This window comes from Papio anubis, chromosome 12, assembly GCF_008728515.1.
Source record: "Papio anubis isolate 15944 chromosome 12, Panubis1.0, whole genome shotgun sequence".
Taxonomy (NCBI): Eukaryota; Metazoa; Chordata; class Mammalia; order Primates; family Cercopithecidae; genus Papio; species Papio anubis.
Window position 1 is genome coordinate 25,822,797 of NC_044987.1, and position 26,474 is coordinate 25,849,270.

The 26,474-nt window shown below is 42.5% G+C and overlaps 1 protein-coding gene and 1 long non-coding RNA gene across 12 annotated transcripts in view; one reads left to right on the top strand and one right to left on the bottom strand.

Annotated features, from left to right (window-relative positions):
* Window positions 1-26,474, top strand: part of EXPH5 (exophilin 5) — an 85,316-nt gene that overhangs the window by 48,971 nt on the left and 9,871 nt on the right. For 7 of the 11 annotated variants that reach the window (XM_017948938.3, XM_009187208.4, XM_009187211.4 and 4 more), the window contains 3 exons: window positions 4,359-4,519; window positions 6,983-7,145; window positions 17,876-17,924. In XM_017948938.3, the coding sequence (XP_017804427.3) occupies window positions 4,468-4,519; window positions 6,983-7,145; window positions 17,876-17,924 (264 nt within the window). In that variant the 5' untranslated portion in view covers window positions 4,359-4,467. The other 4 variants (XM_009187214.4, XM_009187216.4, XM_021926514.2 and 1 more) reach the window with 3 other exon arrangements.
* Window positions 2,738-26,025, bottom strand: LOC116269688. Its single transcript, XR_004177371.1, has 3 exons — window positions 25,835-26,025; window positions 9,130-9,249; window positions 2,738-2,842 (listed from the first exon to the last, which is right to left on the bottom strand). It is a non-coding gene; the product is annotated as an uncharacterized LOC116269688 (long non-coding RNA).

Below are 26,474 nucleotides of genomic sequence, written 5' to 3' on the forward strand. Positions count from 1 at the left end.
ATCCTCCCACCTTATTTCCCAAAGCACTGGGATTACAGACAAGAGCAACCACACCCACCCCTATTTACTTTTTTATTGTTTCCCCCTGACACACACCCCCACTCCAGCAGAATTTAAATCTCATGAAGGCAGGGACTTGTTCACTGTTCTTTCCCCAGGGTTCAAATGTGTGTTGAGTGAGTAAGTCATATTTACCACTATTTGTTACCTTATGTCAATATTGTTATTGGATTCATATCTGTCTCTCCCACTAGACTGTGATCTGTCTAGGGTGGGAGCTCACCACTGTATGCCACCATTGTATGCCAGCATTTGCACCATAGGACGCCTTCCACAAACCTATATTGAATATTATATATATATCTCAGCATCCCAAGTAGCTGGGACCACAGGTGCAAGCAACCACACCTGGCTAACTTTTAAACTTTTTGTAGAGACAGGGTCTCACCATGTTGCCCAGGCTGGTCTTGAATTCCTGGACTCAAGCAATCCTCCTCCCTTGGCCTCCCAAAGTGCTGGGATTACTGGTGTGAGCTACCGCACCCAGCCTGGATATATTTTATCTCAATTGTGTGAGAAATGCAGCAGAAAAATCACACCGGAAGAATAATATTGACTGTGTTCAGATTATGACAATATTACTGATTTCTTTCTGTCTCCAGAAAAAAAAATTTATGGAAAAGTGAAAACACAAATAAAAATTCACAATTAAACAAAAAGAAGAAATAGCTCCATATATTGTAGATATTGTATAATAAAAAAATAAAACAAAAAATAATAAGCTAAAAATAGAAATGATACCTATAATTAATCTACTCTAAAACATCAGGTGTTTTCAACTTTTTTTTTTCAGTGTGCCCAAAAGGGGAATCATTTTTACATAGCTATAATCATAGATAAATGTTGTATTTTCATTTTCCTGCTTCATGTTATGTCATGTGCATTTTCCCAGGATTCTATGTTGTCTACATAATTATTGTTAACAACTCAGTTGCTCAGTTAAATTAATGTTCTTGGGGTGGGGTTATTGCTGTAAGATAAATTTCCTGGTGTGGATTTCAAAGTGTATGAGTACTTTCAGGGAAATACAGATTTCTGGCTTCACTGGCCAGAAGACAGAAAAGAAGCAGGCAGTGGTGGATATGTACACAACCGTGGAAGGAAAGCTTGAGGTACGATTAAGTGAACTGTGATTACTTTTAAAAGAGAGTCAGGGCTCGGCATGGTGGCTCATGCTTGTAATCTCAACAGTTTGAGAGGCTGAAGCGGGAGGATCGCTTGAGGCCAGGAGTTCAAGGCAAGCCTGGGCAACAGAGTGAGATTCTGTCTCTACAAAAATTAGTCAGGGACGGTGGTCCCAGCTAAGGAAGGAGACCGCTACTACTCCTGCTGCCCTCCTCCCCCCACCTTGCCTAGTTCACAAGACAGGAGGAAAGAGAGAAAGCAAAAAGTTAGAAAGAAACCAAAGTAAAATAAATAGCCAGACAATCTTGGCACCACCACCTGGCCCTAGGAGTTAAAAAAAAGTAATAATAATATCAACCCCTGACCTAAACTACTTGTGTTATCTGTAAATTCCAGACACTGTATGAAAAAAACATTGTAAAACTTTTTATTCTGTTAGCTGATGCATGTAGCCCCCAGTCACGTTTCCCACGCTTGTTCGATTTATCACGACCTTTTCACGTGGACCCCTTAAAGTTGTAAGCCTTTAAAAAGGCCAAGAATTTCTTTTTTGGGGAGCTCGGCTCTTAAGACGCGAGTCTGCCGACACTCCCGGCCGAATAAAAACCTCTTCTTTCTTTAATCCGGTGTCTGAGGAGTTTTGTCTGCAGCTCGTCCTGCTACACAGCTACTGGGGAGGTTGAGGCCAGAGGATCACTTGAGCCTAGGAGGTCAAGGCTTCAGTGATCTATAATCGCACCACTGCACTCCAGCCTGGGCAACAGAGTGAGACATTGTCTCTAGAAATAAATGCAGAAATAAAGAAAATGTGTAAAAAGAGAGTCAATATTACACCAAGCCCGTATGGGGGAAAATGTTGTTTATATGAAACATTTCTAAGTCAAGTAGCTTGACTGTCTCCTGAAATGAGACCGATGTTTTCAGAAACAGAGAAAGGTGGTGCCAGCTTTTGGGGAACTGACAATTAGGGAGGGCTCCAAGGAAGGGGAGGTCGTGTACAAACGTGGATCATTAGTAAGTGAGGTGTTCATAAGTTAGAGGCAGCCAGTATTGGTTAGAAGCAGATACTTAGGATCTCTTAGTCTGCTCTGTTAGTAAATGAAGTAGCAATAGAGACAGGAGTACCAGGCCTCAGAGGGAGGAAATGGCAAAAAATTTGCACTGAGGCACCAATGCAAATTCTGTAAGTTGAACATGTTGATTGCTGTCTAGTGCTTTGCAAAATGCAAGTCTGGGCAGGGTGACCTCTGGCTCCTTTCTCGAATATTTTATAAAATAGCAGTATCATAGCCCCAAGCAGGAGCCTGAGTTGCAGCCATCTCAGTTCATTGCCTTTTAACTCCAGATTTGCCACTTCGCAAATATCTTGCTCTTCAGCTCCTTAGCAATACAAAGACCCTAACACTGTGCTGTACAGCAGACCCTGGATAAAGGATAACAGCTGCTGAGCCACACGGAATACTTTTCAAAGCAGCAGAATCTCCCAAGGTTGGAACCCAACAACTTGCCTTTTTCATTAGTGCTATCTAAAAGCAACCACTCTATAAGCCTTGTCATCATGTTCTTCAGACTCCACTTTCTGTTCATTTTGCCTCCGTCCAGGAACATCTCCCTCTGAATTAGGGACCTCTCATTTCCAAACAGTTCTAGAGTCTTCCTTAAATAGAGCAAAATGATCTACTTTGAAAAAAGTATTAATAAATCACAACAACTGGTGATTTAATTAAGAACTTAAAGCAGCATTTTCATTTGAAAGAGAATTGGGCAGGAAAGGGGAGGAGAGAAGAAAAAAAAGTAATAGGATTTCAGGCCACATGTTCTGACAATATGGGGCAGACATATTTGTGTGCCGCATGGCTTTTCTGTCCATCTCAAATTACCCCACTACCTTTGCATTAGACCTGTGCTCACTCATGGGCTTTTGTGTTTTTGTGTGTAAAGAACTTCATTATCTAAGACCATTATATTCGGCAGGGTGCGGTGGCTCACGCCTGTAATCCCAGCACTTTGGGAGGCAGAGGCAGGGGTGATCATTTGTGGTCAGGAGTTCAAGACCAGCCTGGTCAACATGGCAAAACCCCGTCTCTACTAAAAATACAGAAATTAGCCAGGCGTGGTGGCGGGCTGTAATCCCAGCTACTCAGGAGGCTGAGGCAGGAGAATCACTTGAACTGGGGAGGCAGAGGTTGCAGTGAGCCAAGATTACACCACTGCGCTCCAGCCTGGGTGACAGAGAGAGACTCTGTCTCAAAAAATAATAATCATAATAACAAGAGTGTTGCATTCAATAATTTCTTTTCTGCATGTTAGCTTTTATCTTTGACCACTGGATGGACAAGCAAGTATCCTATTTGTTACATTCACTGTTGAATCCATTGCCTACCTGGGGCCTCATAAACACTAAATTGATTAACATTGCTCAATAAACATTTAATGAATTAACAAGTGAATGAATGAGTAATCAAAATGAGAATATTCTAGTTTCTGCATGTCATTAGAACATCTATCATTCAATCGCATTATTAGGTCAGGTTTTAGCACATTGCATAATCCAGGTTGTCCTCATCAGCCTGATGATTAGTTTAACTACTGGCAAAAACTTTTACTTTGCCATCATATTTACAAAGAATACTAAAAAAGAAAAAAAAAAAGAATATACCTAAAATACATTCAGTGTTGAAAGGGAAATTCTGATTAGAGCCATTTTTTTTCTAGACTCATAGATTATGCTGCTCCTCCATTAGGTAAAGTTTAGCCCATCACATGAATTGGCATTAGATGTGAATGAATTTAAAGAGTGCATTGAGGCTGGACCAGGTGGCTCACTCCTGTAATCCCAGCACTTTGGGAGGCTGAGGCATGCAGATCACTTGAGCTCAGGAGTTCGAGACCAGCCTGGGCAACATGGTGAAACCCTATGTCTACTAAAAATAGAAAAAATTAGCTGGTCATGGTGGTGTGCGTCTGTGGTCTCAGCTACTTGGGAAGCTGAGGTGAGAGGATCACTTGAGCCCAGGAGGTGGAGGTTGCAGTGAAATGAGGTTGTGCCACTGTACTCCAGCCTGGTGACAGAGTGAGACCCCCATCTGAAAAAAAAAGTACATTGATTTAAGGATGAGCTTGATGTTAAGAAAATAAATAAAGACTGCGCTAATGTTTTTATTTTATTTCAGCAAACTTCAGAAGACAAAGAGGGATATCAGATGGCTTCAGGGAGTGACTGGTGAATGGTTTGAAGAAATTCAAAGAAAAAAGTTTTGCAACGAAACAGATGTTAGCCAGATGTTAAAACAACCACTTACATACAGGCTAAGGAAGGAGATGGCAAAAAATGGTAAGAAAAAGACTTTAGATTTAAAGTTGGTTTCTTTTTTTCTGTGGCATAGTATTGTAGATAATGGCCCAGTGGATCTCCAGTGTAACCAATCCATGTTTAGAAATATTTTAAAGTCGTAAGCCACAAAAGTTTATAATACAATATACACTTAAAAAAAAGTGAACTGAAATTTTACTGTAATAATGTCTTGGGGTTTTTTGTTTTTTGTTTTTGTTTTTTTGAATCGGACAAGATAGCATAGTGGGTAGGAATATAGACTGTGATGTCAACAGAGGCCTGGATTCAAATCTACTCTGTCTCTATTCATGTGAGTCTGTTCAAGTCATTTACTCTCTGTAAACCTCAGTTTCCTCATCTTTAAATGGATACAATGATACCTACACCTCATAAGGTGGTTATGAGAATTAAGTAAAATTATGTGTATAGTATATTAAGCTGGGCGGGGGCAGTGGCTCACAATTGCAATCCCAGCACTTTGGGAGGCTGAGGCAGGAGGTGGCAGGTGCCTGGAGTTTGAGACCAGCCCGGGCAACATGGTGAAACCTCATTTCTACAGAAAAATACAAAAATTAGCTGGACGTAGTGGTGCCCACCTATAGCCCCAGCTACTCTGGAGGCTGAGGCGGGAGGATTAGTTAAGCCTAGGAGGCAGAGGTTGCAGTGAGCTGAGATCATGCCACTGCACTCCGGCCTAGGCAACAGAGTAAGACTGCACCTCAAAAAATAAATAAATAAATAATAAAATACTAAGCTGGAACAGGGTAAGCACTTAAATAAATGGGATGACTATGATGAAGGGGAAGGAAGAAAAAGCGGAGGGGTGGAGGAAAGGAGAATCAGAGATCAGAGAAGGGAGGGAAGGTGGTGGAGGAGCTGCCACACTTCTGGAACTTTGGTAAACTCCATGAATGAGTTCTAATAAATGCCTTCTATATAGAAAAAAAGAAAACTTGCTTTCACAGGGCTATTGCGAAGATAACCAAAGTGCACTAGAAACTATAAAATACTGAAATAAAGTATCTTTTTACTGGCGCAGAGTCACATTGACTACTTTTTTGCATGTTATTAACATTAGTAACATCATGAAATATGTAAAAATAATTCTAAACTTCTATATTGATAATATCTTGCAACTCTCATAATAAACATATCTGTGTAAAAAGACTCACAGTTCAGATTTTTTAGATCACCCCCATACATACCCTCTTGACTTTTCACTTGTCCTAAATTCTCCTAATATTTATAAAGTCAGCATGTCCAAAATCATTATCATATCATGGATTTTAAAAAATTTTATCTATTTATTTATTTATTTATTTTGAGATGGAGCCTCACTCTGTCACCCAGGCTGGAGTGTAGTGGCGCCATCTTGGCTCACTGCAACCTCCACCTCCCAGGTTCAAGCGATTCTCCTGCCTCAGCTTCCTGAGTAGCTGGGATTACAGGTGTGCGCCACAATGCCTGGCTAATTTTTTTGTATTTTTAGTAGAGATAGGGTTTCTCCATGTTGGCCAGGCTGGTCTTGAACTCTTGACCTCAGGTGATCCGCCCATCTCAGCCTCCCAAAGTACTGGGATTACAGGCGTGAGCCACTGTGCCTGGCCAATATTATGGATTTTGTATATGTTGATGTTGCCTTTGAATTTTTAATACCCATATATTATCTATACATATATATTTTACATAAACATATATGTAATGGTTGAATATCCATTGTCTGACATGTTTGGGACCAGAAGTATTTCTGATTTCAGATCTTTTTGGATTTTGAAATATTTGCATTATATAAACTGAAAAGTTGAGCATCCCAAATCCAAAAATCCCTAATCTGAAAGGCTCCAGTGAGCATTTTCTTTCAGCATCATGTTGGTGCTCAAATTTTTTTGGATTTTGGAGGAATTTTGGATTTCAAGTTTTTTGGGTTTGGGATGCTCACCCTGTATATGTTACATGCAAACACATCTATAAACCATGATGTAGGAAATACATATCCACAGAGATAGATTTTTGGAAACGAATGAAGAACAATCTAAATGACTTAATTTCCTTTTCCTCTACTTTCTTCAGTATAAGAAGTTATGTAGTATGTATCTATTACCATTGTTATAAGGTACTGAAATAAAAACTTCTGAAGGACAGCATGGTTAAGCAACATGAGAATTGAATGGGGTCCCTGACTTCCTAGCTTGGGTGAGAGGAAGAACACTATAGGGAATTTGATTCACAGTACACGTGGAAACATTCCCTGCTATTTGAGTTTTCTCTACGCGGCAGAACCATCAGAGGCGCAGGAGAGAGGTGGTTCTGACTCCCTTAGTCCCTGAGGTCTTCATGTGAGGTTGCCTGCCCTGTTTCTAGTCTGCATAGAGGGAGAAAGTGACGTAAGAGCAGAGGCTTCATTCTTTCAAGTATATTTACTTGGAAATAATTGATGTAAAATTTTTACAATTTTTTTTTTAGATCCAATAGAATTACCTACATCAAGATCTAAAAATGTAACTAATCAAAAAAAGCCAACACCTTTTTCTTCCCGGATGAGCTTCAGGTCGTCATTTGCTTCCCTGTTCTCATTCAGGAAATCTGGAAAGGAGACTTCAAAGCTTCCATCGCTGGGACACAAAGGGTGAGTTAAACTCAGGTCATGTTACGGCCCATTTGTTATCCGATATCAGAGGCCAGCAGCCTGTTTTGTGTTCAAAGTGTTTAATGTTTGTTCTTAGAATTTCAATTCAATTGGTATTCATAACAAAGGAAATGGAGCTTAGCTTGCATAGTGACGAAGTTCTTAGGAAACCTTGAAATTTGGCTCACCTGAAATCCAACTTCTAACGAACTACAGCGTGCATTGGTGGTGCATTTGGTGAGTGATGGGTTAAATATTGGGAAATAGTGATTGCCAGTTTTTCCACTGCTCCAAGAGTCTGGCCTATGCCCTGGCCAGGAAGATATATTTAAATAAAAACTATTCCTTCTTTGCAGAGTATGTGTCCTGGTCACGTCCTGGTCATAAGGAGAGTTGGGGTATGAAGACTAGGTGAGCGAAAATGTGAGATGAACAAAGAGACTAGAGAAAAACAGAATTCTAACACAGAGGGAGGAAATGTGATTACTGTTACTAGAAATACTGTTCCCATGTGTTTGCTCAGAATGTATAAGGTGAGGGAAGAGAAGCTTTTGGAGCAGCGGAAACTTAGTTCCAGATGGTTCCCAGTTTAGAACTGTGCAAATCAGTTCACTTGACTCAGTATGTTGTTGGATTACTTTGTGAAAAACAAGCAAGGCTATGCTTAAGTGCAATCGAGCTGACTGCTAAATATTTTCGGCATGTCTTCCTGGTTGCAAAGCTTCCCACCCTCTTAAGGTGTTGGCTTGGCACGTGATGTGTTCCGTGTGCCGTCAAACCACACGGTGTGTTGCAGCACTAAATAAAAGGTGTTGGAGGTCACTGTCGCTGAGAAACAAGAGGCAGCAAGCAGCTGGTGGGTCGTGTGATGAGGCTGCTGGATTTAGCAGACCACTGTCCTCCCCTCTTGGGTGAATGGAGGGTTTTTCACTTCCAGCTTTCACCCGAGGCTGCTTTTGTCTGATGAAAAAAAGAGCTGACCACAATGTAGATTTATGTGACTGTAGCTACCAGAGTCAGTAGGAAGGAAATACTCTTCAAATAGGTGAGTCGTTTCTCTTTGTAAAAATTTTTGAGAGACTAGTGATTCTCGCATTTGGGGGATTTAAAATTGAGAAAATGTTTCTTGCACAGTAAATATTTCTTTGAGGGAGAAAAAAATATTTCCACTGCACGGTATAGCTAGGATTTGTGATATCATTTGTATCTTAGGTGATTTTCTTTAAGGCAGAATGCTGTATAGCTGAACCATCTAATATTAGTAAACCGGGAAAAGTTGAGGAACCTGTTAATTCTATGGGCAAGTTATTTCCAAGCTCATATTGCAAATTATTGCAAAGGTGGATCAAAGAAGATATAGATCTATAATCTTCATTCTGGGTATCATGTTTTTTGGCTGTAGACCAAACTGGAAAACATTAAAACTCTTGCAACATTCTGTTTAGCAAATGTTCTTCTTAGATATCGAAATACTTGCAGCTGTCTTTTAACAGGGAGAATTGAAACATAGACACAACATGCAGAAATAAAATAAATATGATCATTTAAGTATATTTATGTGTGTTTAGTAGTTTTCAGAATTTGTCATCTTCAAATACATTTTACTTTCAAAATATAAATGGAATATTTAACATTTATCTTATTATTATTGATATTGATAAGTATTTATTATTTCTGCTGGTGCAGAATATAATTAAAGGCACTGGATTTTGCTCCTAAGAGGTTTCAGAAGATGAAATATAAAAGCATGTTGTTTTTATTTTTAAATTTGAATGTGACCTAAATATTTGGATATGAATCCTATATGTGGGAGAAGAAGTGTTTATTAAAGGGGGCATTGTATTATGAGGAGGTGATATAAATCAGGTCATATATTATGAAGGGCTCTATAATCTCAGGTAGAACCTAACTTTCTTTAGCAGTGTTGATCTGAAATAGAAAATCAATCTGCAAAATGGACTGTGATTCAGGAGCTCCTCCTTACCTACAAGCACCCTGGGAGGGACTGACAAATGGCCCAGGGACACACAGTCATCCTCTGCAGGCAGCAGTCAGGTTTCTACTTGCTGAAGCCATCAAGGGCTTGACTGGCACACTCAGTGCTCTGGAAAACAAATCAGTAAAGCAATTTAGAGGATCTTTTGCAAATCAGAGAAAAAGAATCAACGCAAGGTGAAAGATAGCCTTCTGATCAGCACTTTAAAACGTGCTTATCAGAGACTTTTTTTTTTCTCTTTTTTAAGCTTTGGTTCTAACTGAGAAATGCACTGGGTAATAGGTAACCCTCCCCAGAAGAACATGGACTTCATCATTTCACCAGATTCACTTGTTCCCTTTAAGGCCTAGCCAATAATAGTATATGATATATTCAAGCTCTGATTTCCTATTATCAGAGATAAAAAGCCATAGGAACACAGTGACCTGGTGAATTTGTAAAAAATGTAAAAAGAAAGGCCTGTCATGGCAGTTTATGCCTGTAATCCCGGCACTTGGGGAGGGCAAGGCGGAAGGATCACTTGAGCCCAGGAATTTTGAGACCAGCTTGAGCAACATGCTGAAACCCCATCTCTACCAAAAAGATAAATTATCTGGGCATGGTGGCACAAGCCTGTAGTTCCAGCAACTTGGGAAGGTGAGGTAGGAGGATCACTTGAGCCTGGGAGGTGGAGGATACAGTGAGCCATAATCATGCCGCTGCACTCCTGCCTGCGTGACGGAGTAAAACTCTGTTTCAAAAAAAAAAAAAAAAAAAAAAGCAAAAAGATTGACCACTTCTGCCTCAGATACGATTTGCTCCTCTTCTCAAACATATACACTTCCCAAATTATCCCATTATGATTTTAATCCTATTCATAAATGATTGACCCCACTCCAACCCCAGGAAAAAAGAAAAATACTTTCCATTTCTGTTTTAATGTATACATTCCTAGCCAATAAATCCAAGAAAAGTATACATATATACATGTAGCTTTCCCTCAACATCTTCCTGCAAGTCATGTTTCCACGGGTCTTGTTCTGGGGTATCTAGTGCATGTAACATGTGCTCAGCCCCTACCATAGAATTTCAGTAACTTTGTCATCTCACAAATGCCTTCCACAGGGCATCCAATGGTGTAGGTCATCAGCTTATACATGCAGTCTTCTCAGCTGCCAAGCAGAATCTATAGTTGTTCCTTTCTTGTTCCAGACCCCCAATTATTCCAGTGATGCCCTCCCTACTACGAATAAGTGATGTGCATTGCCCTTCGGATGCAAAGAGCTTTGGGGGATCCACCTAGCTACTCTCAGGCATGTCCAAATTTTCCTGACCCATAGGGTGTACACAGCTCAGACAGTCCAGCTGCAACCTCTAGGTTACATAAGTAAAAAGGTCAAATTCTATTTTGGAAAACTAAAAGGGCAGATCATTTTTTTTTTTCCTGGTCTCTCTGTCTCTTGATCTCTCTCTCTGTTACCCCCCTTCTCTCCTCCTCCCTCCCTCCTCCTTCCAAATGCCCTACTGTGTACTCTTGCTTGTTGCTAGTTGAGTGCCTATGTCTGAGTTGGAAGACACAGGAATCTAAGACACCTAGATTGCAGGAGAAGTCAGAGAAAGCAAGCTCCTTCTTTGGAAATGCTCCTTCTGTGATTCTAGGCATGGTGTCCACAGATAAATGGCAGCATTGTGGTGGCAAGAGGGAGAAACAAGACAAGGGGAGTGGTTTTGAGTTTTATCCCGGGTGGCTTATGGTTCCCAGCTGGTCTGATCGATCATTATTAGAATCTCATCAGCAATTGTTAAATGAAGACAGACAATCAGGCTCCAACCTGGTGCTTTTGAAGTAAGGCACAGGGAGCTTTACTTATTTATTTTTAATTCTCCAGAATATTTGGGTACTCATTCAAGTTTGAGAACTGCTGCAGCTTAGCTTCCTCTCACTCTGGTAAGGGCTGTCAGAATTTTTGGCATGGGGGATAAAAGCCAGGTAATAGCTTCCCTTTCATGTATTTATCAAGCTTCTGTCCCCCTCTGGATCAGACTCTATGTTAAGTGCTGGAAATCAAACAGTGAAATGAAAGCAAAGTCCCCGCCTGGAGGATTTTATATTCTAGTGGGGAACACCATATTGCTGCATAGGTCAGATAGGCAGCACGCCACAGAACTTTAGGATGTGCCACTTGCATCATGACCGTCATGGATTTGTACATGTCTTATGGCAATTTTCAGCAAATGACAGGAAGGGGTCTTGAGAAAGGGGTGCCCTTTAGAATTCACACAGGGATGCCATGTGGCCTAGCTGCCTAAGTAACAGCTGGGTACAGTGACAATGACAGTAGAAGGTGGTGAGTGCTATGGTGACGCATGATGTTCCTGCCAGGAAACAATGTAGAAGCACTTAACTCAGACTAGAGGATCAAGATCCCTTCCTGGAAGAGGAGAGCTAATTTTTGAAAAACAAATAAGACTAAGCCAGGCAATTAAGAATCCAGACGCTGCACTTGGCAAAAGAAATGACATAAACCAAAGTGCGGAGAGTGGAGAAGGCAGGAATTCATCTAGGTCACTGAGGTTCAGTGACCCAGTACAAGGTGAGGGCTGATAAGAGATGGGGGAGGAGAGGTTGGCAGACGCCACAACACAGGGGCCTTATATGTGCACTGCCTCTAAGGAGCTTGGACTCATTCCTGCGGGCAGTGGGGAGAGCCATTAATACTTTTAAAATAATACCACTCTTCTCCTTGTTTTATCCATATGACGGATAAAATCACCCAAAGCCAACTCATCTGGACAAACACTAACCTTTTGGCATATTTCCATGTGTGTACATGCATCCATTGACAGTTTTTAAACAGAGAAGTGACATAATTGGGTCTTCATTTTAGAGAGATTACTGTAGCTCAGTGGTTTTCAACCAAGCGTGATTTTGTCACCCAAAGGAATTTTGGCAATGTTTGAAAACATTTTTGGGTCAGATGTGGTGGCTGCCTCTAATCTCAGCGCTTTGGGAGGCTGAGGCAGGAGGCTCACTTGAGGCCAGGAGTTTGAAATTAGCCTGGTCAACATAGTCAGGCTGCATCTCTACAAAACATTAAAAAATTAGCCAGGCATGGTGGCACACACCTGTAGTCCTAGCTACTTAGGAGGCTGAGGCAGCAGGATTGCTTAAGCCCAGAAGGTCAAGCTTCAGTGAACTGTGATTGTGCTGCTGCACTCCAGCCTGGGCAACAGAGCAAGACCCTATCTCAATAAAAAGAAAATATTTTTGTTTTCCACAACTGAAGAGGGCAGGCTGCAATTGGGATCCAGTGGGTAGAGGCCAGGGATGCTGCTAAACATCCTACAATGCTCACAACAGATCACCACAACAAAGAAACGTCAACAGTGTAGAGACTGAGAAACTTTCTTCTAGCCATATGCAAAGAATAGATTTGAGGGGGCAAAATTAGGGTCAGGGAGACCAAGTAGAGATTGCTGAGATAATGGTGGCCTAAACTAAGGTAGAGACAAGAAGGAAAACAAAAGAATGGGCAGATTTATACAAGATTTAGAATGCAGGCCAGGTGAGGTGGCTCACGTCTATAATCCCAGCACTTTGGGAAGCCAAGGCAGGTGGATCATGAGGTCAGGAGTTCACGACTAGTCTGGCCAATATGGTGAAACCCCGTCTCTACTAAAAATTAGACAAATTAGCCAGGTGTGGTGGCGGGTGCCTGTAATCCCAGATACTTGGGAGGCTGAGGCGGGAGAATCGCTCGAACCCGGGAGGCAGAGGTTGCAGTGAGCTGAGATCGCACCACTGCACTCCAGCCTGAACGACAGAGCGAGACTCCATCTCAAAAAAAAAAAAAAAAAAAGAATGTAGACTCATGAGAACCTAAGAAATGAATGTGGTGGGTAAGGAAGAGAGAGAAGTGATGAACTGTCCACTCTGACTGAGGAAACTCCCTATGGTAGAACGGATCTAGGAAGGTGAGTTATGAGGCTGGAAAGTATGCAGGAACTAGATCATACAGGGCTTTATGAATGCAGAAAAAAATTTCAACTTTCACCTGAGAGCAAATGGAAGTCTGCAGGGAAGTGGCATGGTTCAGTTTATAGGGATCACTCTGAATAAAGCGTAGAGGATTGGTTGGATTGGGACAAAAACCTGGACACAAAGGACAGTTAAGAGGCTATTACAGCAAAAAAGCCAAAAGATGATAAATGTCTTAACTAGAGTAAAGTCAGGGAGATGTTAGAGATGTGGATGGGTTTGAGAGGGATTTCTGAGTTTGAATCAACAGGATTTGTTGATTAGGTGGATAGGAAGGACTGCAATGGAAGGAGGACATAGATTCTGTTTTGGACAAGTAGGATCTCAATGGCCTGTGGTTATCCAGGTGGAGGTCCTCCTCAGTGGGTAAAGTGTGCCCCACCAACACTTGGGGGGAAATCACCCAGGGTTCCAGTTAGAAAAGGATATTCTTGAGCCCCACCCTACTCTATTGAGTGAGAATTTCTGAATGGTATCTGTAAAGGTGTGGAAATGAGAGAATATTTAATGAAGGTGGAATTAATTTGACAAGTCTATAGTACAGGTACCTGTGGAAGAGTGGAATGTGAGCAGATGAGACTTGAAGGGTACTGGATTATCCAGCAGTGTTTGCCAGATTAAAGAAAAGCCTTATGTCATGTTAAGATTTTGATTTTTAAAATTTTCTTAATTTTTTGTATTTTTAGTAGAGACAGAGATTCACCATGTTGACCAGGCTGGTCTCAAACACCTGACCTCAAATGATCTGCCCACCTCAGCTGGGATTACAGGCGTGAGCCACTGCGCCTGGCCTCATGTTAAGATTTTGCGAGACGGGTGGATCACGAGGTCAGGAGATCGAGACCATCCTGGCTAACACAGTGAAACCCCGTCTCTACTAAAAAAATACAAAAAACTAGCCGGGCGAGGTGGCGGGCGCCTGTAGTCCCAGCTACTCGGGAGGCCGAGGCAGGAGAATGGCGTAAACCTGGGAGGTGGAGCTTGCAGTGAGCTGAGATCCGGCCACTGCACTCCAGCCTGGGTGACAGAGCGAGACTCCGTCTCAAAAAAAAAAAAAAAGATTTTGGATAGGCCGAGCGCGGTGGCTCACGCCTGTAATCCCAGCACTTTGTGAGGCCGAGACAGGCGGATCACAAGGTCAGGAGATGGAGACCATCCTGGCTAACACTGTGAAACCCCGTCTCTACTAAAAAATACAAAAAAAATTAGCCGGGCGTGGTGGCCGGCGCCTGTAGTCCCAGCTACTCGGAAGGCTGAGGCAGGAGAATGGCGGAAACCCGGGAGGCGGAGCTTGCAGTGAGCCGAGATCGCGCCATTGCACTCCAGTCTGGGCGACAGAGTGAGACTCTGTCTCAAAAAAACAAAAACAAGAAAAAAAAAAAGATTTTGGATAATACTTTATTGTAAGATTTTTAGGCAGGGGATTGATAAGACCAAATTTGCATTTTAGACAGATCTTTCTATTGGTGGTGTGAAGGATGGAGAGGAGTCCAGAAGAAAAACTGTGAAAGTTGACGCTCAGGCAGAATGACTGGAGATGGAGAAGTGGGGATATATGTGAAATATCTCAGATACAGCATCAATAGGACTTGTGGGTAAATGCAGAAGACGAGGTAACTTAGTATCCCTTGAAATGACCAAGTCCAGGGGGCTTTTACCAGCATAGTTTTAATGATACCACTGTTGCTTTTATTGACTCTCCAAGTGGAAACTCTTCACATCAGAAACATAAATTAACTTGTGGGAAGGCCTGGGAATGGGTGCAGAGACTCTGGGCCCCGAAAACTGCTGAGTCCTATACTCTTCTCCGCAAGTCCATAGGAGCACACGCAACCATGGCACTCTTAGGCAAGCATGTGTCCTTCCACTCGCTGCACGCCCTCACACTTGGTGGTAGCATCCCAACTGTGCTCCAGGCACCCTGTGGTCCTTTAGCTGCATCTCCCTCACACCTGCCATTCTCAGAAACCTGCTCCTGCTGCCCTCACTCCAAATCAGAAGGGGTGCCTGGTGAGCTGGTGAGTGTCAGACTGTGGGGAAGCACTGTAAGGGCTGTAGCCCAGCAGGATTCCGGAAAGAACCTTCACAGTCTGGCATGTAGTCCTGGCTCCAGGCATATTGGATTACTTGCCAGTCCCTGACCTCCCTTGCAGTGCCCCCATCTCCAAGCTTTTGCTCAGGCTATTCTTTAGCCTCTTGTACCGCTTCCACTGCCATCTTCCTATTGCCTTCCCTGTTTGTCCCAGGAAGTGCTTGCTGGCTGGCCCCTCTGCATTTCCCATGCATTTTACTTACACCTCTTCATCGTCCTTATCAAGTCTTGACTTAGGGTTTGGCTCTTTACATATCTGCTGTTTCCTAAAAGCTCTCAGAGAACAGGGTCCCTATCTAAGCCATATTTGTTTCCTCCAAAGAGCTCAACATAGTATGCAGAGTGTAGGAGGAAAACAGGCTCAATAAATGAGTATGGAAAAGAAGAATAAAAATAAAAGCAGTATTTAACTCCTAGATATTATTAGTAGATCCAGTATTTCAGAGTTATATGGAAAAATCCATAGTTTTCATTTCAATTTCTGCAAGACTCTGAGCTGAACTATAAAATGCATGTGGTTATCTTAAGGATATAAAATTATTTCGTCTCCCAGGTTTTATGTTCAACTTTTATGAACCATGAAGCAGCTAGAAGTTTGAATGGACAACTGTGCCTTGCCACTTTTAACTGATCTGGACCTAGAGACCCAGTTTCTTTAACTCTTGATCCCCATTACTGTTCTGTCAGTGGAGGAAAGGGCCTGATTTCATACAGAGCACTCAGTCATTATAGTCTATTAAATCTTTTTTTTTTTTTTTAAGACAGAGTTTTGCTCTTTTCGCCCAGGCTGGAGTGCAATGGCGCAATCTCAGCTCACTGCAACCTCCGCATCCCGGGTTCAAGCAATTCTCCTGCCTCAGCCTCCTGTGTAGCTGGGATTACAGGCACCTGCCACTACACCTGGCTAATTTTGTATTTTTAGTAGAGACAGGGTTTCTCCACGTTGGTCAGGCTGGTCTCGAACTCCTGGCCTCAAGTGATCCACCCACCTCGGCCTCCCAAAGTGCTGGATTATAGGCAGGAGCCACCACACCTAGACAGTCTATTAAATCTTGAATTCAGACAGAGAACCTCTTGGCATAAGACTATAGATTTAAAAGATTATGCCAGACGCAGTGGCTCATGCCTGTAATCCCAGCACTTTGGGAGGCTGAGGTAGGAGGATGACCTGAGCCCAGGAGGTCGAGGCCACAGTGTACTGAGATCACACAACTGCACTCCAGCCTGGGTGTCAGAGTGAGATCCTATCTCAAATAAATAAATAAATAAAAGATTAAAATTTATCTCAGTTCTGGGCCTAGGTCTTAAATTTGTCACCTTCTCATTGAATTTGAGAAAGCAACACAAATATTAAAAGAATACTTGTTCACAATGAGAACACCTGGACACAGGAAGGGGAACATCACACACCAGGGCCTGTTGTGGGGTAGGGGAAGCTGGGAGGGATAGCATTAGGAGATATATCTAATGTAAATGATGAGTTAATGGGTGCAGCACACCAACATGGCACATGTATACATATGTAACAAACCTGCACGTTGTGCACGTGTACCCTAGAACTTAAAGTATAACCAAAAAAAGAAAAAAATAGAATACTTGTTCACTTCCAGAATGGTTTCCTAGTAAGTCAGGCATCTTTATAGAAATCAACATCAATGTTCGTTGTTGTGGTGGTGGTTTTTTTCTCTTTTTTAGAAACAAAATTATCTTATGTACTGTTAAATCTGGTCATTACTTAATTGCTCTTTAAAATAAAAATGCAAAGAAACAGAAAATTTGTTTCCCATTAGGAAAAAAAGTCAGCATGCTGTGCTGGGTAAGAAAGAAGGCTCTGACCAGGCACCATGGCTCATACCTCCAATCCCAGCACTTTGGGAGGCCGAGGCGGGCGGATCACCTGAAGTCAGGAGTTCGAGACCAGCCTGGCCAACATGATAAAACCCCATCTCTACTAAAAATACAAAAATTAGCCAGGCATGGTAGTGGGTGCCTGTAATCCCAGCCACTCGGGAGGCTGAGGCAGGAGAATTGCTTGAACCCAGGAGGCGAAGGTTGCAGTGAGCCGAGATTGTGCCACTGCACTCCAGCCTGGGCGACAAAGAGCAAAACTACGTCTCAAAAAAGAAAAGGAAAGAAAGAGGGCTCTGGATCCAGACAGCCTTTGCCCAACTCCTAGCTCAGCAACTAACTGTGTATTCTGACTTCTCTGCACCTCCATCTTCTCATCTGTAAAATGGGAGTAGCCATAATGTCCATCTCAGGAGAGTGAAGTATCTAAATGAATTAACATGCACAAAGATCGAGCCTGACACAGAATAAACAGTGCAACAAACATAGCTATTATATTTTATGTGTTATGTTGTGCTCAAATGCAAATCCACTAATACGTAATTTTTTCTAGGCTACCTGAGGGACAAAGATGTAAAGCGTTGATTCTATGCAATCATAGAAAATGGTTTCTATTTTTCTTCAATAATGCACTAACGAAGAAACATCTTTCTATGGTGAATTAGAAATAGATCTTCTCAAGATATCAAAATCTAATGGCAAATGTGCTGTTGATTTTTCCTCCTGGTAAAAGTTAGGCTCTTCTTCAAAGAAATCATTTCAAATTATTTCCACAGATGCGACGGCCACGCAGGACCTCCCGTGCCTGTGAGGGGAGCTGCTGTGGTAAGTAACCAGATAACTACAGGTTACCCTAAGAAATTCAGAATTTATGTCATCCCAGGGTGGCTACCTATTTAAGTAGTATTCCCCTCGGCTCAGTTTTAAATTTATTTTAGAAGCTTGGATTTCTCCTCAAGAGTTCAAATTTTCCGAATTATATTTGGCTTCCAGTTGACTTTGGTACTGGAATTCGCCAGGAAGGAGTGAGGCCATCATGTTTCCACTCACGCCATCAGTGGCATCTCTGATATTTTTCCACGTGTTGCTCCCGTACAGCCCTGAGGGGTTGGGCAGAGGAGGCGGCCAGAGGAGGAGCCACAGCCACGTTTGCCAGCCAGGATGGGTCTGGACCAGACCCTTTCTGAGTGTGGTTATCATTTGTACTCAAAGAGGAAACCACTCATAGGTGAGATGCAGGAGCAAGTTTGCATGAGGGTTGACCCAGCGAGACGCTTCCTCAGAGGCTAAAATTTAAATTTGTCACCGTGTTCAGATGCTGATAAGATAAAGAAGCTTAAGAGTTCTGTTTCTGCTTTTTCATGGTCATAACTTTTGGTCTACACATGCCTGTGTCTTCCTGTGTAACTTGTATGGTTTGGAGCTAAAAGAAATGGAGAGTTTTGGAAGGCACCTTTAGGAAGGTTTTGAAAGTGTGCAGGAGGAAAGCAAATATATTTATCAGTGGATCAAAGCCTTAGTACTGGGACCTCCCTTTTTCTTTCTCTCTGTCTCTCTTTCTGCTCTCTCTCTGTCTCCCTCTCTCTTTGCAAAAAGCGTGAGGTAAAATTCTGGTGAGGAGGAGTGCATTAAACAGAGGTTTTTGTTTTTGTTTTTTTGAGACAGTTTCTTACTCTGTCACCCAGACTGGAGTGCAGTGGTACGATCTTGGCTCACTGTAACCTCTACCTCCAGGGTTCAAGCAATTCCCCTGCCTTAGCCTCCCAATTAGCTGGGATTGCAGGGCCACACCACCATGCCCAGCTATATTTTTAGTAGAGACAGTGTTTCACCATATTGGCCAGGCTGGTCTTAAACTCCTGGCCTCAAGTGATCCTCCTGCCTCAACCTCCCAAAGTGCTGGGATTACAGACGTGAGTCACTGTGCCCGTCTGGAAACAGAGGTTCTTTACACTACTTCTTTCTGGATAACACTGATCCCTATTTTTCTCCTGTATGTGCCTCAGCCCTAACCATGACACCAGCATTAAAAATTGCTACACTCTAATGGAGAACTTGCTGTCCTCCAGGCACTTGACATAGATCATTTCATTTAATCCCCAGAGAAACTCTATAAAATAGGTACTATTATTCTCCCCCATTTAAAGATGAGGAAATTGAGGTTTTAAAGAGTTAAAGATCACACTCCAGGTCACCCTGGTAATAGACTCAGGATTAGAAAGCCTGGGTTTCTGGAACTCCACAGCGGGAAGTCAATAATGCCAGCAGCTTCTGCATGACATGTAGATTTCTCTTACTTACTCAAGGAAGTTCTAGCCCCTCAACCCCACAGAGAGCCAGAAATTGACCACTGATGCCATAGCAATTCTCCCCAAGATGTGAGGTGATGAGCCCATCCAGCTCATGCACTCTGAGTTGGACAGAGCCCTGCCCCAGGATGCTTCTGTACAGGATGCTTCTGTACTCTCGGTTCTCCTAGGGCAAGTATGTACTATATTATTAGATGATCTTCCACTTAAAAAAGAAGCTGCTACTTAAACATTTGCATAAGCTTAAAAGAAGCAAAAGAAACACAGAAATTTCAGAAAACATAGAAATTTTAGAGCTAGAGAAACACTTAGGGATCATCTAGCCCAGGGTTTCTCTCAACCTCAGCACCACTGACATTTTGGACTCCTGCGTATTGCAGGATGTTTAGGAGCACGCCTGGGCCACTTGACTACTCCTTATCCCTGAACAAACTCTGGCTACTGTCCAGTGATACTGCCAGCTCTGTACCCTTAGGAACACACCTCCAATGTGGCACTTCTTACACTGGGCTCTTTGTCCAGACTGGTGTGAGCTCCTCAGGCAGGGCCTGTGTATTAGTTTGAATTTATGCTGCTGATAAAGAGATATCCGAGACTGGGTAATTTAAAGAAAAAGGGGCTTTTAATGAGACTCAGGTATGGTGGCACACACTGTGGCTGAGGAGGCCTCAGCTAATCATGAAGCGGAAGGTGAAAGGATCACATGAGCTTACGAGTTGGTGGCAGACAAGAGAGATACGAGAGCATCAATGTACTAAAGGCTGGAAGCCCCTTATAAAACCATCAGATCTCGTGAGACTTATCCACTACCACGAGAACAGTATGGGGGAAACCGCCCCTGTGATTCAGTCATCTCCCCCTGGGTCCCTCCCACAACACGTGGGAATTATAGGAGCTACAATTCAAGACGAGATTTGGTTGGTGACACAGCCAAACCATATCAGCCTGTGTATCCCCACTGCCTGGCACAAACTGAGCACTCAGTAACTGAAAGAAGAAATGAATGAGTGGTTTTAAGCTGCAGCTACATTGGTGGATATGACCTGTGCAGGAAAACAGACATGGAACAAATTCAGGAACACCTTGAAAAATTAATTTGTTGATTTTACCAAGGCATTTGATAGTATCAGTGAGTTTAGGCTTCAGCCCTGACAGCTGTTCCACAGGTTTGGCTGCCCTAAGAAGTTCTCAGGTACTCTAAGGCTACTCTATGACAGAGGTTTGTTTGTCTAGTCAGGTCAGAATGGCAGACAATATCAGTAGAGTGAATTGGAGTTGTGTAAAAGGCCTCATTTTTTCAGCCTATTTTATGTACCATGTAACTGAGATCCTGAAAGCCAGCATTTTGCAACTGGCCTCTCATCCTGTGGGATACTTTTCTACCTCATTGGGCTGCCAGCATCAACAGGAGTCCTCCAGGAAATTCTCTATAACCACCAAAGAATAGTAGCAGCAACAGTAAGGATTATTAAGTGCTAGACCTCATTCTAAATGCATCACAGCTATTAATATTAATTCACCCAATTCTTACAGCAACCCTATGCAATGGGTATTGTTACTGTTGCTGTTATTTTCCTTTCACCAAGAAAGAAACGAAGGTACAATGGGATTAGATAACTTGCCCAAAGTCGTATAAATATTAATGGGCAGAGCCAGGATTGGAACCTATGTAGAGCTCATGTGCTTAACCACTATGCTGTCCTGCCTCCAACATGCTTTTCTGAAGCCTAATATTACAAATCTTCAGTGTCTCAATTTCTGTAATAATAAATACTAGTCATCTTATATAATTAGTTTTCTTTATTTTTTGAGATGGAGTCTCACTCTGTCACCCAGGCTGGAGTGCAGTGGCACAATCTTAGCTTGCTGCAACATCTGCCCCCAGGGCTTAAGCGATCCTCCCACCTCAGCCTCCCAAGTAGCTGAGACCATAGACATGTGCCATCAAGCCTGCTAAGTTTTTGTATTTTTGGTAGAGACAGGGTTTCACCATGTTGCCCAGGATGGTCTTGAACTCTGGAACTCAAGCGATCTGCCCGCCTTGGCCTCCCAAAATGCTGAGATTACAGGCATGAGCCACCACACCCAGCCTTATATAGTTAGTTTTCTACCTTGGTATATCATAAATCAGTTCATAACTATGTGCAAAGTATCATGCCATATACAATGAAAGGCATGGAATGTCTCAGACAAGGTTCCTTTCTTCAGAGAGTTTACCATCTAACTGAAGATATATACATTAGTGAAATAACAGCAAAAAAAAAAAACAAAAAAAAAACATAATGGAAAGAAGAGGGCTTGGGATCAGATCATATGGGTATGAGTAGCCAGTGCCACCATATAGATTACTAATGTGACTTCAGTAAGGCACTTACATGAGATACAGTTTCCTCATCTGAAAAAATGGGAATGATAATTCCTAGTTAATTCACAAATTTGTTATAAGGATTCAGTGAGAGGGGATAGTTTTAAATATATTAAAAATAAATGAGTAATTTTGTTCAAATACAAGAAAGTTGGAGGCTGGGCTTGGTGGCTCATGCCTGTAATCCCAGCACTTTAGGATGCCAAGGTAAGAGAGGGTTGCTTGAGCCCAGGAATTTGAGACCAGCCTGGGCAACACAGCAACCCCATTTCTACAAAACATTAAAAAATTAGTCAGGCGTGGTAGCACACATGTGCAGCCCCAGCTACTCAAGAGGCTGAAGTGGGAGGATTGCTTGAGCGGGGAGTTCGGGGTTACAGTGAGCTGTGATTGCACCGCTGCACTCCACCCTGGGTGATGGAGCAAGTCCCTGTCTAAAAAAAAAAAAAATTGGAAAGGATTTTGACACAGTTGTGCTACAAAGAAGTGTTTGAACCTCCTCATCCTCTAGGCCAGGTATGGGAAATAGGCTTCACCTTTTATGACAACTCCAAAGCGTGGAGCATTATTTTGAGGGGGCTTCTGAGTCCAAAACTGAGCCCTGAGGAGGATCAGTCAGTGTCTGCTCTGGGCCCTGGAGAGATGTACTTCTCTTCTAGGTCATAAGAAACTTCAGGAGCCTCCCAGCAGCTCTATGGTCTGTGTTTGGCTTCAGAGAATGCCTGCTACAGGGATGTAATGCACTAATAAGCCAAGAGCTGCAAAACTTGATCGTGAGTAGAATGAGGTATTTCAGCATTGGCTCTGGAATCTGACAGACTGGAAATGAACCTCCTCCCCACACCGGTGTGACCAAAGGCAAATGACCTGACCTCTTGAAACCTCAGTTTTCTCAAAGTAGGGATAATAAGAATACCAACTCCACAGGGTAGTTAAAACTAAATGAACTGAAGTAACTCACATAAAGCCCTTAACACATTGCCTAGAATAATGTTCAGTTGCTGCTGCTAACAACAATAATAATATCTCACACATAGCTTAAATAAAAATTAGGAGTCTATAGGGTAGTGATAGTTTTCAATCTTTATGTCTGATACCTACTATTGACTAACAGTTCCTTTTGTTTTTTTTTTAATCACTAACGTCACCCTTGCAGAGTTACAGTTGAGTGTAAATGAAACCTCAGTATTTTCTCTTGTTAGCTGTATAATTTACATCTCTGTGTGTTGAAAGCATCCTGAACATGTTGTTTGAGTAGGGTAGGTCTTGAAGTAGAGGGTCTGGGCGAAATAAAACCAGAGGAAATTACACTCAGGGTCTCTAGAAGGTAGTAATTCTTCCCAACCTAGAGAGGGTCATCTCTTCACATGACCCCTCAGTTCATGTACTTTTCATTTCACTGTAAATTATCATTACAAAGGCATGTGATCCTGGGGGCCACAAGGAATGTACTGGTCTACATACACAGAGAATAGATTGTTTGGGTGTTAAATGGTCGAGAATGCCTGCTGTTCTCTTAATCAGATATATCTACTTTGCACCAACTACCAAAACTGAAGATTTGAGAAGAATGGATTTATAAGATCTGTAATGAATTGTTATATCACTAACAACAATTAGTGATGTAGGGTAACCTCTGAGTTGGACAGACAAAAGGGAACAATTTGATGTAGGGTAAAAAGAATTAACTTTAACTGATCTGATTTCTCAAATGATTAGTTTGAGGTTTTATTACCTCCAATCAGTATCCCATTATAATTGTGTTTTGCTTTTAACATTTGTTTACTTCTGAATTTTATGTAAGTATGCTAAATCATATTCAGTGACCAATAAGTTATCATGGGAGCACTCCTTTCTTATTAATAAATCTCCTTTGTGAGTGGTCAACCGTGGCTTGCTCATAGAACTGAAAACCATAGGTCAATGAAATTTGGGCAGGTTTCTGTAGGAAATAACTGACCTAGACCTTGAGAAAGAAAACAAGCAGGAGTGAAAATACAAGGTCGTGAGAAATGTAGGAGTTAAGAGAACCGGCACTGTGGAATCGGACAGACCTGTTATGGAGAAATTAAGAAGTTGGAGCTTTGGAAAGGATGGGCGTGTGGTCTTAGGCTTGAAAGATGAGATGAAATGATGAAATGTAGTGGTGAAGGTCAAATAGAAAGGGAAATTTTGAGGTGGGGGAGAGGGATTCAAGAGGCAAGGACTGGGTAGCAGAGTGAGCTGAAAATAAAGACTGTAAAGGGAAGTGGGTGAGTGTAGGATGAGTTAAAGTGCAGTCATGAGTGACAGAGCCAGTTTGACAAAGGAAATGCAAATGGAGTTTTGGCACAAGAAAGTGAAGGCTTGGGAGTGGATAATGTTCGCAAGGTTCTGAAGACAAAAGCTTGAAAGTAGGGCAGTGATTAGATTTTATGAAATTAAGATGAACATTTGTTAGTAAAAATAATAATAATAATAATAATAGCTGGGTGAGGTGGCTTACGCCTGTAATCCCAGCACTTTGCAGGGCTGAGGCAGGAGGATTGCCTGAGGTCAGGAGTTCAAGACCAGTCTGGCCAATATGGTGAAACCCCATCTCTACTAAAAATACAAAAAAATTAGCCAGGTGTAGTGGCGGGCGCCTGTAATCCAGCTACTCGGGAGGCTGAGGCAGGGGAATTGCTTGAACCAGGGAGGTGGAGGTTGCAGTGAGCCGAGATTGCACCACTGCCTCCAGCCTGGGCGACAGAGCTAGACTCCACCTCGAAAAAAATAAATAAAATAAAAAATAATAATAAAGGAAAACAAATTTAGTTCTATATCATTCTCCTAAATCCTTTCACTGAAAACTAGCAATAGGGTTTTTTTTTAAGCCATTTATTATTTATACAGTCATACCCTTGAGTGCCTTCGTTTCAGAACTACCAAATCAGCTCCTTATGGCCGTCTGAGGGATTCTACCATTCTAGATAGGCAGTCCACAACCTTTTTGGCACCAGGGACCCACTTCATGGAAAACAACTTTTCCACGGAAAGGGCTGGTGGATGGTTTGGGAATGAAACTTCCACCTCTGATCATCAGGCCTTAGATTCTCATAAGGAGAGCACAACCTACATCCTTCGCATGCGCAGTTCATAGTAGGGTTCGCCCTCCTGTGAGAATCTAAGGCCTAATCCCGGGGCTAAGCTGACTGGAAGCGGAGCTCAGGAGGTAATGCTCGCCCCTTACCCCACACTGTGCAGCCTGATTCCTAACAGGCCACAGATCAGTACCAGTCTGCGGCCCAGGGGTCAGGGACCTCTATTCTAGATGACCTCTAATGGAAACACATTTTTCCCCCTAAATCCTCAGGTTCACAATTTATTTTTATTTTTTATTTATTTTATGTTATTTCATATTTTTTTTTGAGACAGAGTCTCCCTCTGTCTCTCAGCTTGGAGTACAGTGGTGTCATCTTAGCTCACTACAACCTCCACCTGCCCGGTTCAAGCGATTCTCCTGCCTCAGCCTCCCAGGTAGCTGGGATTACAGGCATCTGCCACCACGTCCAGCTAATTTTTGTATTTTTGTTTTCTTGTGGGGTTTTTTTTTTTTGAGATGGAGTCTTGCTCTGTTGCCCAGGCTGGTGTGCAGTGGCGTGATTTTAGCTCACTACAACTTCCGCCTTCCAAGTTCAAGTGATTCTCCTGGCCCAGCTTCCAGAGTAGCTGGGATTATAGGCACTGGCCACCACATCCAGCTAATTTTTGTATTTTTAGTAGAGACAGGGGTTTCACCATGTTGGCCAGGCTGGTTTCGAACTCCTGGCCTCAAGTGATCTGCCCACCTTGGCCTCTCAAAGTGCTGGGATTACAGGCATGAGCCACCACACGCGGCCAAGTTCACAAATCTTAAGGTCCACTAAGAGTTCTAGCTAACAGAGTCTTGAAAAAAACATACATCGTTAGGAAATCCAAAATCCAAGCCATTGGAGCCATGGAGACAGCACTCCAAACTCGAGAGGGGTCAATTTCTTTCCTCTCTGCAAGTAACCCCCACTAAGATCTATGTAATGCTGTTACCGCACCCCACCACTTACCCAAAGTTAGCCTTTGGTTGGAAGGTTTCCTTAGTATTGTTCCTTCCGTGGTGGCCAGGAAGATGTTACCAGAAAAAGGTCTGGATCCAGAACCCCAAGAGAGGGTTCTTGGATCTCGCACAAGAAGGAATTCAGGTCGAGTCTGTAAAGTGAAAGCAAGTTTATTAAGAAAGTAAAGGAATAAAAGAATGGCTATCTCATAGAGCAGCCCCGAGGGCTGCTGGTTGCCCATTTTTATGATTATTTCTTGATGGTATTATGCTAAACAAGGGGTGGCTTATTCATTCCTCCCCTTTTTAGCCCATATAGGGTAACTTCCTGACATTGCCATGCCATTTGAAACTGTCATGGCGCTGGCGGGAGTGTAGCAGTGAGGACAACAGGAGAGGTCCCTCTTGTTGCCATCTTGGTATTTGGTGGGTTTTAGCCGGCTTCTTTAGTGCAACCTGTTTTATCAGCAAGATCTTTATGACCTGTACCTTGTGCCGACCTCCAGTCTCATCCTGTGACTTAGAATGCCTTAACCGGCTGGGAATGCAGCCCAGTAGGTCTCAGCCTTATTTTACCCAGCCCCTATTCGAAATGGAGTTGCCCTGATTCAAACACCTCTGACAGTGCTGTGTCAAGTTTGTAGGAAACT